This window comes from Nothobranchius furzeri, chromosome 1, assembly GCF_043380555.1.
Source record: "Nothobranchius furzeri strain GRZ-AD chromosome 1, NfurGRZ-RIMD1, whole genome shotgun sequence".
In the NCBI taxonomy this organism is placed as follows: Eukaryota; Metazoa; Chordata; class Actinopteri; order Cyprinodontiformes; family Nothobranchiidae; genus Nothobranchius; species Nothobranchius furzeri.
In genome coordinates this window covers 38019711-38033001 of record NC_091741.1, presented here as the reverse complement: position 1 = coordinate 38033001, position 13291 = coordinate 38019711, and the positions used below count along the sequence as shown (strand labels likewise).

The following is a 13291-nucleotide window of genomic DNA, read 5'->3' as shown; positions in this document are numbered from 1 at the left end:
AGGCTTTCGAGCCTATACAGCTTGGAGTCAGACAACATGCATGAAGAGGATGATGTGGACAAAATACTCATTTGTCTAATAATTCTGCACTCCCTGTTTGATCAAAGCAACAAAACTCTGACTTACATTAATGAGGAAAGCTTTACTGTTCAGCAGGTTGGAGAACTGGTTCAGAGCCTGGACGGTGCTGGCTCTGCGGACCTCTGGGATCAATAGTTTTCCTGTGATGATCGGATCATCGTTGCCTTCTTTAGATGGAAGGAAGAAGTTTCTGTCCAAGTAGTTTTTGTAATCCAGGAAGGGGATCCTGCCTTCGCTCAGGTCACTGGTGTGGTCCTCCATTTCTATCATCAGATCTGAAAATCACACCGGTCTTTAGGGCCTTACATGGACAAGCACCATCTTACATTGGTGATCTTCTTAGTCCCTACACCCCCAGCAGGTCCCTGAGGTCCAGTGATCAAAGCCTACTGGTTGTGCAGCACCAGGCTAAAGACCAAAGGTGACAGATCACATGCTGCTGTGGCCCCCAGACTCTGGACCTCTCTCCCCCTGAGCCTGAGATCAGTGGACTCAGTGGTCTCCTTTAAACTCACCTGTTCAGGCTCTGGTGGGACCTTCATCTACTGCTCCCTTTCCATGAATCCACTGATTTCCTTCTTTCATATTCTTACACTTTTTTCCCTTGCCTTACATTTTTTAATCACAATTCTACGTATTTATATATTTTTTCTTCTAATTTTTACCACGTTTTTAATCATTTTCTGAAGAATTTTTGTTTTTTGAAGTTCTTGTGATCTTTATCTTGAGGAGGCGCTATATGAAAGATCATTTTCGTTCTTTCTTTCGAAACAGAAGTGATGTTTTCATCAGCAGGTCCGGCACATCCTTCTGGTCCGAGCTCCGATTAGAAACTAGAATCTTTAGTTTGGGGGAAAATCGTTTAGACGTCACATCACCCGCGTTAAAGAACATTATCAAATATCTGCTAAAATGATCAGCTAGCTTATTCGCTAGTAAACAAACTTCCTTTAGAATCAGGTTTTATTGCCGTGTGTGTGAGAAATCACAACATCAGGGAATTGTTGCGGTTTTTGGTGTAAAAAGAACAATAAAAATGAAAGATAAACCACCTCTTTAGCTAGTACGGAAGCACAATGCTGCCATAAAAAAACGTTTAGGAGAACTATCTCATAAAAACGAGAAGACACGGTCTCCGTACGCTTCCGTAAGCTAGCACAGGTGCCCAACTTGAACTTTGAGATCGTTCATTAGCTGGTAAAATTAGTAGGGATGCACCGATACAATACTGGTATCGGCACCAATACCAATACCAGTATCGGTAAAAGTTAACAGATACCAGGAACCGATACCATTGCAGTTGCTTGAAAATGGCTTCACTGTAACTTGTCATTTCTGTTCACCTAATATTTTAGTTTTGTGATGATTTCCATTCATATATTTTACTTTTTATCTACCTCACAGTCTTTTCTTGTTAAAAGCAGAGAAGAAAATAAAATCTATTTCAAATCATTGCATTTTTTGTGTGGTAGAAGTATCGGTAATCGGTATCGGCGAGTACTCAGATCAAAGTATCGAAGTGGTATCGTTTGCATCCCTAAAAATGAGAAAAACTAAGCTCATTTTGCCCAGATACATTAGTTATTAAACGTTTCTACATTTAAATTAGTCAGGTAGCTGGTTTAAAAAGTAAAATGTGGCAAATTTGACCAGCTAATGAGTAACTAGCACGTTGAAATGTGAAAGGGGCTGTATCAACAGCTGCCTCTGTTCATCCCTAACCCTAGCTAGGAACATTTAGCCAACTTTGCAAGCTAATTCCTTCACAGACCTCCTCGCTTTTTGCATTTAAGATTCAACTGTTCTGATTTAAAGGTAACAGACCTCACAAGTCTCAGGTGTGCCTCCATACCTGTGAACTCCTTCTTGCAGCGATCTCGTACGCTTTCCTCCAGACTCTCCAGCTGATGCTTCACCTTCTCGTACTCCCGCTCTGCCTGCCGACTCTTCCTCCTGTGGGAGAGCCACCGCTGTGAAGACCAGAGGCCCTAAAAGCATGACGGCAGCGTCTTCGTTGGGCCGCTCATACCTGTAGCAGTAGATGGAGATCATGATGAAGAGCAGCATCGGAAGGATCACGGCCGGGATGATGATGAGGAGAGGAATGTCGTCCTTTTTGGGGTAGGAAACCAAACCCACAACCCAGCGGCCATGACCAAACTTCACCTGAGAAACAAAAATTCAGTGTCTGAATTCCTCCAGAAAGGTGTCAGATTTAAATGACTGAACTGCTGTTGGTTAGACGGAGTGAAGGCGCTCACCATGAGCTCCAGCAGATCGTCGGTGGCGTCTCTGCGATGCCGCTTGGACCTGGCGCTGGGCTTTGATGCGGGAGCGTAAAGGATCAGTTTATCGTCCTGTGCAGAAAGGAACAGACAGGAAATGGAAAACAGCCTCCAGCTGAAACAAACACGTCTAAAGAATGATGAATAACCCGCACTTGTAGAGCGCCTCTCAGAGTAAGGACTCCAAAGCGCTTTACACTACAGTGTATCATTCACCCATTCACACACACATTCACACATGAGCTACGATGTAGCTACAGCTGCCCTGGGGCACTCTGGCAGAGGCGAGGCTCAGTCCCTCCGACCACCACCAGTAGGCAAGGTGGAATAAGTGTCTTGCCCAAGGACACAGCAGCAGAGTTCTCTGTCCGGAGCCAGGATCGAACCTGCAACCTTCCGATTACTGGGCAACCCGCTGCTGCTCCACTCAACAACAACAGCCAACTTTGATGTTGGCACAAAAGCAGCTACTTAAATAATAAATGCTGTTAACCGGTCATGGACTAAACTCTCATTAACCCACTTCTGCACCCAGATGGAGCATCAGGACCTTCATCAGAAACCTGCCTTATCCACAGGTCTGCTGCCCCCTGGTGAAGGATCTCCCAGGGATGAGGACCAGCTCGATTCTCTTTAGTTACTCAACATACATGAAAAGGTTTATTTCATATTGACTTGTTGAAATATTAAAACAACTATTTCATAGATATAAAATGAGTGATAATGAGTATTATCATCGATAATCTCAGAGATTACCGACAGACTACTCTGAAACAACTTCACGCCAGAAAAAGGTTTACGTCTCATGAGGACATAATAATCTTATTAAAATAATAAACTCACCCTTTCATTTATAAAGGTTAAATCTGTTTTCTGATGACGCTTCAGAATGAAAGCCAACGTGGACACGAGCAGGGAAAGGAAAAGGAAGCTCGTGAACGTTCAGCCTGCAAAGCTTTGCTCCGAGAACAAGAGAGGCGCCACGAAGCTGATGCGTTTCTGGTTATGTCTGAACATTCAGAATGGAAACTGAAGGTGTTTTTGTCAGGTAACACCTCTGCAGCCCCATCGCTGAGAGTCCCCGCCTTCACCGGTTTGCTTTCATCGGGAAGCTGATTGATTCTTGGAGCAGAGATCAAGCTTTCAGCGTGGACGAGTGCCGCTCTTCTGCAGGGCCGCGGCATCACCCGCCGGACTCCGATTAAAGAAGTCGGCTGAGCCCACGCTGAAGCGAATGACAACCCACGCTTTGATCAAATCCCCATTTTACAGCGTTGACCCAGGACAGGAGGCAGATACCTGGAGCGTGTTTACTTGACAGGAGGCGTCGCCGACAAACACCTCGGCCTCTTTGGCCGACATCGCCTTGGAGAAGCCTCGGCCCTGATGAAACAAAACACGGATCTAAAACCAGGCGAAGAGGAGACGAGGAACAACATGAATGGCGAATTTAACGTCTGATCTCACAGTCACAATGATGATGCTCGAATCCGTGATGACGGTGTGGGAGAAGTTGTCGAAGTGCGGGTTGGAAAGATAGTCGAAGCCCTTCAGCTCCTCCATCATGTTGTCCAGCTGCAGGAAGGTCCTGAACGACTCGCCGTCGCTGACCGGGGGCGAGTCAAACTCCAGGACGGTGTCGTTCTTATTGAAGGCTGTTTCAACAAACTGAGAAACACAAAGACAAACGAATGATTACGCAACACGAGTGCACGCTTCACACTTAAATCCAAAGTTTCCAGTTATTTCCTCTCTGGCTCCCCACTGAGCCCCCCAGATCTTCCTGAACCAGACAGCAGCTTCTGATGAGGTGACAATAAAGCGCCTACACCTCCTGTCCCCTGCAGCGAGTCCTTCCTGAGAGACTCTGTCACTCAAAGCTGCTCAGCAGTGAAATAGAAGCGTCGCCTGCTTCCTCCACTTCATGCTTTCAGCTCTGAGTGAAACACCAGCGGTTCTGACATTGTGCAGCTATTAAAGAGCTCCTGTCGTCTTCTATGAAGTGTCCCATCTTTACAGGTGAGTTTACAAGGTTTTATACTCCGAAAACATCATTTTACTCACAGAAAGGTTTAGCTTTAGCTATGTTCTCTTTAAAACACTCCCAGTGAGCTGACTGGTCAGAATAATAAATGAATAAATAAATAAATAAAGGTAGTCGAGTCAGGCGCTCACATCTGTTGACAGCAAAATGTAAACAGGATTCAAGAGGGAGTCTCAAAACAGTTGTTAAGCCCCTCAAGAGAATGATCTCGTCTCTTGGGAATTCTACGAGTGACCTTTTCTCTCAAAAAGGTCACAAGGTAGCAACACGACTCCTCTCAGCTAAACCAGAGGCTCCCTGCGTGGAAACTGAGACACAAAATTACAAGAAATTCAGCAACTTTCCAGGCTGGAGTGTGGGCCGACTGATCTCACTCCATTTAAGTCGCAAGCTGCATAGATTTTGTCCCAATTTATTTGCAATTTGGTCTCCAGCCCTTTAAAGTTTTCTCCTGTTTCTTGAACGTTCCCAGAAACCAAATTTGAGAACAATTCCCGGCAGATTCCTGACACCACTGATGACTTCTTCAGTCATTTCCAAAACTCCGGTAACTCACAAAAACAAACCAAGAGCCCTCGAGAACATTTCGAGACATTTTAGAAACTCCCTCATGAGTGTGGTTCACGATTTGTCTCCAGAGAGTGAAAGAGGCGTGAGACGACCTTTGGAGGAGATAAGTCACCTCTAAAACCACGCTGTGACCTACTAGAGACAAAACTGTGAATAAAATGAGAACAAATCAGAAATAAATTAGGATGTACACATTTTTAGCCATTTTAGATCATAAACAGGTACCTAATGACCCAATGGGATAAAAATGAATAAAAAATGGATTTCATCATCAAATTCCACAAAAAACAGTAATTTAAAGGGACTTTACGGAGTTTTGAATTTTTATGCTCGCGATTGCCCCCTCAGGCCAAAAGCGTAACGGCAGCTTCAATAGTAGGCTCATGCACGAGTTGCACATGCTGTACGTGTACACTCCTTAACGAAAATAACAGCTGAGACAGTCCCTTGTGTGTGTGTGTGTGTGGGTGGCCCGGAGGACAGAGGACAGGAGAACGTGCAGCTAATTAATTAAATAATTTGGTTCTGTACCTTTCTCTTCAGCACAGCCGACAAAGGTTTATGATGGGTCAGTCCTCCTGCATGCTCAGATCATTCCCTTCCCTTGCTTGAAAAATTGTTCCAAAATGAAAGTTGAACCCACATCTTTTTATCTGTGAATTCAATGCCGTTCGGCGAGTCTCAAATAAAAATTTGGGCATCTTACTGTAAAAAAATATTCCATTAATGTAAAAAAGAAACTCTAAATAAACTATGTTCACATCCAGAATCAAACCCAGGTCTTTTGCACGGGAGTCAGACGTCTTACTAGGCGAGCTAAAGCGCCAGTGACATGGACATCATTTTCACTTTAGAAGTGGGGGGGACACAGGGAGTGAGTGTGTGTGTGTGTGTGTGTGTGTGTGTGTGTGTGTGGGGGGGGGGGGGGGGGGGGTATCTTTACAGTATGCTCTAATGGGAAACAGGCCTCAACACAAATGGTTGTTTTCCCACTTGGTCCTAGAGCTCAACCAGTGTCAATTTAATATAGTGTAATATTGTTTTTGGATGGTAAAAAGTGCTGAGGTCAAAACTTGACTTTGGAAAAAGTGGGGGGGGGGGGGGGGGGGGGGACATGTCCCCCCTGTCCCCCCCCAAAATTACGTCCATGGCCAGTGACGTGCTTTGTATCTGTAACATTTATACCCTTGTTAACACGTGAAACAACGTCAAACCAAAGAACGGTTCGGAGCGAAAATGGCTATTTTGTTGCTAATTTGCAGGAAATATCTAGAAAAAAGTTCTACAAAAAAGTCCTCAGAAATGTAGCTAGCTTTGTCACTAGGCGTTATGAACAGCGACAAAGTGGCACTGCCTCTCTCTCTGCTGCTAAAGCTACTGATAGCAAATGCTACGGGCGATGCCTGAGCGTGAACGCGCATGAAGCAGCCTGCTCGACCCGAGCATCTCTCTTTTTCTGTGATTTTACAGAAAAACAGGCAATCACAGTAAAAATGCCAGGGCTCATTCTACAGGACCAGGGCATTGCAGGAGAATGTATGAAGAAGACATTTATCATTTCTATACATGTTTTGGCTGTCACACTTCCATAATGTACCTTTAATGCATTTTTACATTTTTTTCATTTATAGAAGTTATATTATAGGGTATATTTGTAGTAACAACATCAATATCAAGATGATGAAGATGTAAGGTTAAACATCCCCGTGTTTCTATAGCTCAGCAGGTTTTTCTCCCACTGAAGTTCAATGCTTTATGAGTTGAGACTAAAACAAAGTGGTCAACCTGAGAAGAAAACAAGTTTAGCAGCAGAATAAAAAGAAACCCCAGAATAAAAGCAAATCCAGCACAAATCGAACCCATAAAATAAAAGCCATTCATCTGCTGCCACGCCTCTATTGATCTGCTGCCAGACTTCGGTCGTATTTTCATCCCTGGTCTGACTTTTATTACAGTAGGCCTGTCCCTGGAGCAGCCGGCGGCGCTGTGACCAGCTTAGATAAAAAAAAATAAATGAATCTAGTTTTTGTCTATTTGGTGCCGTTAATCCTTCCTCAAATTATACCTGGATTTATAAAAACACCCAAAATAAAACAGTCACCATAGAAGGGCTCACCTCCTGAGACGTGGCTTTGACCGAATCCTCATCTGAGGACGAGATGACTTTCATCATGGCCGACTGGATCAGCTCAAAGCCGCTCCCGAACACAACGATCCTCCGACCTCCACTACAAACACAAAGACATGAAAATTAGAGACGCAACAACTTCTACAAGGCTTTGTCTGAAACGTTCAGGGTGTAGTTCCCTTGTCTAATCAACACATCAGCAGCCGTCTCTAGTAGGAATGAATGCCTAGCAGGTCGTAAGCCCAGGTGCTCCCGTTTCAAGATCTAGAAGATTGCCAGATCAGAGTTAAGCTTCAGACGTCTTACTCCCTCATATTTAGACGTCTCTCCTCTGATTGGCTAACAGCAACAGGACTCTACCACGGACCATCTGCTCTGCAACGTTGATGTTTCATCTCCACAAATAACACAAGCCTGGAGGAGTTCTGCTGTGTGGTGGAGTTGCTAATGCTAACGTTAGCTTCTACTAGCTTAGATGTTCTCTGCTGTTTCCTGGACAACCAACAACAGCCTTCCCCGTCGTGAGCCAAGATGGGTGAGTACATGAACGTTAAGTGACAGTGTGACGTAGATCTGTCAGGATTTTCTAATCCTAGAGTTTCACCGTTTGTTTTCTATCAGAAGCTAATGCAGGAAATAGGTGTAGGAGACTATTTTCACGTTCAGCCTGCATGAAACTCTCAGAGTGACCCGTTATATTCAGAAATAATCATTAAAGGGTTTTCAGTCTTCCACACCTTCAAAATTTTAAGATTTATCCCAAAAATATATAAAAGAAAAATGTATAAAGGTTCATATTTTCCCATTTTTAAATGTTAACAAGCTTCAGTCCAAACGTTATCAACACTTCTGTCTTTTTATTTAAATTTGAAATGACAGCTAAATGAAGACCATCATCTGCTTATCCGGGTCTGGCTCTCGATGGTAGCTGCCCCTCTCCCATCAACCTCCACCAGCAATTCCAGAGAGTCAATGATAAATGAAAAAAATATATATATATATATAAATATCACATTTCTGCAAATTAACCAAAAACCTCCTCTTGATGTTTTTTAGTTTTCACTCTTCTGAAGCAAAGAATCATTTCTGTAGAAACAAAACAGAGTTTACGGTTAAAAACTCACCAAAAGAAGCTGGATTTGGGTTTGTAATCTGCAATCTTGGGGTTGTCAAAGTACTGGAAGGCTGCTGACACGTTTGTGGAGGTGTTCTTTCCATACCACACAGTAACTGTTAACGGTTCTGAGGGAAACTTTGAGCCCTGATACCTGCCGGTCCTACAGGTGATCCCTTCTCCAAACGACAGGCTGGAAAAACAAAACAAAAAAATCTAAATCTTCAGTTTTCCTGCTGTTGGTACAGAAACGCTCCAGCTTACACTTCACAGGGAACGGTTCCCACGGAAACACGAATGTCATCTTTGGTGGCCGTATCCAGAAAATCTCCTTGGATGGTGATGACTGTTCCTCCAGCTGAAGGTCCCTTAGAGGGATGGACAGAGGTTGCTCTGGGATCCTGGACACGAACCCCCCCCCCCACCCAGAAAAGGACATTGTTAATGACTGAAGAAAATAAATGATGTTTTATGGTGTTTAATGGTGGTGGAGACTTTATAAATGTATTTGGTAAAATTCAAACAGAGCCTAAAGTTGTTTTATGGTTCAAACTTAAATAAAAGCAAAGATATGAAAATGAAACTAATTTGGTGACTAAATGAGAAAATTAAACTTCAAACTTTTACAGAGGATCCGATCATTTGGGGAAATATCTACAACAGCAAGTCACCCCCTACCAGAGTATTACTCCGCTCCCACTTCCTGTTTGAAAAATGCAACAAATGCCGTTGCCTAGCAGACCGAGAGGGCAGAGCCGCTAACAAATACACACACAGGCTCACAACGACATTGTGACATCATATGGTACAAGCTAACATTCTAGGGTAGCTCTTAGCCAATACCGATGGCAGATTTAAATTCAAATGCAGTGCAGAGTTTTTACCTGACAACGGCACAACACTGACAGTTTTAGGCAGAAAATTAAAATTTTAACTAAAATGCACTAAAGTGCAAAACTATTGACTACACGTGTCTGCAGCACCATTAGACACACATTTATATAGTTTTTGGGGGTGACTTGCTGTTTAAAAAATACATCAAAAATGAAAGAGAAAATTGTTTTTGTTGTTTCTCTGCTCCATCACACCTGATTTAATCAGCAGGCTCTGAACAGGTGATTAAATCATGAATCAGGTGTGATGGAGCACAGAGAAAAAACTAAAACATGCTGGAGAGAGGTTGTGAAGGACCAGGAACAGGGATTATAAACTCCAGAGCTTATCCAAACTAGACTGGGATGGGAAGATGGCTTGAAAAATGTCCGAAAGCGTCAAATTGCTGTAAAACATTTGAATTTGACGTCGTTGTGTTGAGTTTATCCGTCGGGTCAAGAGCAACAAAACCTTCCAGCTGAGAGTCAGAAGGATGGAAAACATCTGAGTTCACAGACTTTGAAGTCTGAGATGAAAAGCTGCCATCAGATCCGTCAGACCCAAACGGCACACTAATGAGACGAGAAGAAACTTCCTCAGTCCTTTAATATTCTCTAAAACTACATAAATTAACCAAGCCCTCGGTGTTCGGGGCCACAAATGATAATTAAGGGACAATCCTGAGAAAAAATGAATGAGAAATCAGACTCACGACAGCTGTTTGAGTTTGATTTGATCCCAAAAGCATAAAAACCAAAATAAGACAGAATCTTTGGTCCTGATGCAGCCTGAAGGATTAAAGCAGCATCAGGACTCAGCAGACGAGTGTGAAAAGAGTCATCTGGAGGCAACCCCCCCCCCCCCCCCCCCCCCCCCCAGAAAACACAGAGCGAATGTGGAGTAAAGAAGTCCAGCTGTGTTTTGTAAACCAGCGCTGTTCTCAAACATTTGGTTTGCTGCCGTCACAGATTTGCTCTCGTTGTTGTTGCAGCGCGGGCGAGCAGCAAACACTAAAATAAACATCCCCAAAGAGAGACAAACCGGTAACAACTCCGCCTGGTTGGAAGTTCAGCACAAACAGAACAGCGGCGCAGGAGGAGGCAGATCCTGGAATATATTCGGATCAGAGTCAAAGGAGGTGCTGACGCGTCTGGTTCAGACTCCACAAACAAGAACACAGATTCACAGAAGCAGGCGGGTCGATCGGAGACGACTAAAACGAAGAAGAACTAGACTTTATCAAGCTGTGTCTGAAACAACCAGCTTCTTTATACATTACAGATAATAAAGCATGTTTTTGATGTTTTTACTGCATCATAGGGACTCAAAACAGCTGGTAAGAGTGAACGGTTTCTAAAACCAAATGGACAGGAAACGGACACGATACTCTGGAGCCTTTAGACAAAAATATTGATGTTTACATAATATGTCGCCTTTAGGTTGGAAACAAAACAATTATAAAAGAATGTAGTTTTTAAACCCTCATCTATTTATTGTCTCATTTTAATGAGACAACCATCTAACAGCAATAAAGAAATAAAACAGGCCCTCACCACCTGTAGATCCTCCACCAGGGGGCAGCAGACAAGTGTAGGATTGGAAAAGGCAGGTTTCTGATGAAGGTACTAACCCTGATGCTCCATCTGGAGGCTTTAACCGGGCTTCAGCTGATTTTCTGAAGAAGTAATTACTGAAATGTTCTTGATGTTGAAAAGATGCAGACATTTGTGAAAATCTAAAATGTTGTTAGTTATTCTAACCGGTCACTTTTATGTTTATTTAGTCTGAATTTAAAGACCAGTAAGTGTACAGTTTGCCGTTTGACCCTGAAAAGCCTCAGAGCACCGTCCCAAAACAAATCCCAGTTTCCCTCCAGTTCCTGAGCGCTTCCCGCCATGTTGGTCTGAATATTTCTGTTTTAGAGGGAAGTCGAACCACGAGGCAGTGAACTGAATTTTAAACTGTGCTTGCAGACAGAGGCTTGCTGCTGATGGGGTAAATGAGTCATTTTTGTCTCAGCGGTTTGCCGTAATTAGCTTTTCGTCACCTCGGTATAAACAACAAGCATGACAACATTTAAGCTGGAGAAACCAAACAGAACAGCAGGTGAAACTTATCTGGATGGTTTTTGTTTCGGTTGGTGGAGGGAAATAAAAACAGCTGAAATCAGCGGTGGGTTCGCTCATCACTCGATGGCGGAGCGGTTTCCCATTTTAACTTCATCAGGAGCTCCTGATGTTTGTCTGGTCTGAAGCAGTGGCGGCACCATCTCTACTGCCTGTGAGGCGTTGGGGCCGGGGTGCAGCGTGGGCTTCGTGACGCCTGATTTAACGGGCTTTTAAAGCCTCCTGCAGCCCAACAGAAACCATTCAGGGAGCGGCAAACAGAGTTTTTAATGAAAACCTGAGCGTAAAAGTGAGACTGCTGCAGGAAAAGGAACAAAAAGAGATAAAAACTGAAGGATGTGATGAGTGGAATCAGTGTCCCTGAGCATTTATGGAGCTTATTTATTAGCAGATCTGCAGGTGAGCCGAGCTTGCTCCCACATTACAGCGGGACGAGAGACACTTGAGATGTTTTTAACACGTCCCGGAGAGCTGATGATGACGGAGAGCGTGCTGCAGGTTGGAGTTTCTAAAATAGCTCAATAAACAAAATCCCAGAAGTCGAAGTGAAGCTCGGTTTTCTACACGTCTTTGTTTCCTCTCTGCTGCGAGACACAAAACCAGGATGCTCATGCTAATTAGATTTCTCCAACAAGGATGAAGGAGCATCTTGGAATTTCACCAAATGGAAGCTTATAGAAAATATCTGCGTACACTAACACATGCAGGTCAAGAGTCTGGGTGTCATCCTTGACACCACTCTTTCATTTCGATCCCACATCGATAACATCACTCCGTCTGCCTAATTTCACCTGCGCAATATCAATCGCCTTCGCCCGTCTCTCACCCCCCCCCCCCCCACTCTGCTTCCATACCTGTTCACAGCCTTGTCACCTCAGGAATCGACTACTGCTATTCTCTCCTCTTTGGTTTACCACAAAAGCCCCTCCATAAGCTCCAACTGGTCCAGAACTCGGCTGCACGCTTCATTTCTAAAACCCCCGTGAGTTACCACATCAGCTGTCCTGCAACAGCTTCACTGGCTTCCTGTTGACTTCTAAATCCTTCTCACATTTAAAGCTATCCATAACCTTTCTCCCCCATACCTGTCTGACCTCATTCACATTATCTCTCCCATCCGTTCCCTCGGATCATCATCCTCTATCACCCTCTCTGGCCCACCTTTCCGTCTCAGCACTATGGGGAGCAGAGCCTTCAGCAGCTCTGCTCCCCGTCTCTGGAATTCTCTCCCTCAAGCCATCCGTAACTCTGACTCGCTCTCCTCCTTTAAATATGGACTCAAACCCCACCTGTTTCAGACTGCATACTGCTAGTGTCACCTTTTCCATCTTCATTGATTTTATTATCTAGTTAGTATTTTTAGGCTTCTGTGTGATTTTTGCTGTTTTTAACTTGGTTTCTTTGTTGTTACTTTACTGCTGTAAAGTGTCCTTGTGTCCCTTGAAAGGTGCTTTTAAATAAAATGCATTATTATTATTATTATTATTATTATTATTAATGTAGCCACCGACAAGACAATACGTCTTTAACCCTTTACCAGTCACCTTGAACTGGGAGCCATTTGGTCGCTACAGTTACCCATAACAACACTTTTCTGGGTTCTCAGACTACGAAAATAACAAAAACATCAATGTTTTGGCAGCATTTAGTGAAAATAAACAACAACAGGGCTAAACGCAACACCTGTGGTAAGATTTGCGTTAAAGCGCCGTGTCGTCTGGGACCTTCAACAAACGCTGCGTTTGATCTGGGACTCACTCGGTAAGTGAAGAGAACCTTTGATGTTCCCTTTCCTCCTCCCTTGAGCTCGATCTCCACCTGTCCATCCGTGTTTCCCAACGGGAGGTCAGTGGGCGGCGTTCTCTTTGGGCCGATTTCACACACAACACTGTGGACAAAAAGAGAAATCTCTACTGGGCTACAGGGTCACCAAACGTCTCACTATTCAGCACAAGGTTAAAACACCTTACAAAGGTTTCCTGTAGAAATACAATAGAACAGAATAATTATTTCACTGTAGAAACATTAGCTGCGTTTACATGTGCCAAATTTCCTCAATCCGATTGAAAT

The 13291-nt window shown here is 43.7% G+C and overlaps 1 protein-coding gene across 9 annotated transcripts in view; it reads right to left on the bottom strand.

The window, feature by feature from the left end:
- Positions 1-13291, bottom strand: part of LOC107387024 (plexin-B2) — a 246448-nt gene that overhangs the window by 21537 nt on the left and 211620 nt on the right. For all 9 annotated transcript variants that reach the window (XM_070545758.1, XM_070545793.1, XM_070545680.1 and 6 more), the window contains 10 exons: positions 12980-13109; positions 8487-8623; positions 8233-8415; positions 7097-7208; positions 3834-4034; positions 3666-3749; positions 2343-2438; positions 2111-2247; positions 1934-2034; positions 127-356 (listed from right to left, as the gene is read on the bottom strand). In XM_070545758.1, the coding sequence (XP_070401859.1) occupies positions 127-356; positions 1934-2034; positions 2111-2247; positions 2343-2438; positions 3666-3749; positions 3834-4034; positions 7097-7208; positions 8233-8415; positions 8487-8623; positions 12980-13109 (1411 nt within the window). The remainder of the gene's footprint in view (positions 1-126; positions 357-1933; positions 2035-2110; positions 2248-2342; positions 2439-3665; positions 3750-3833; positions 4035-7096; positions 7209-8232; positions 8416-8486; positions 8624-12979; positions 13110-13291) is intronic.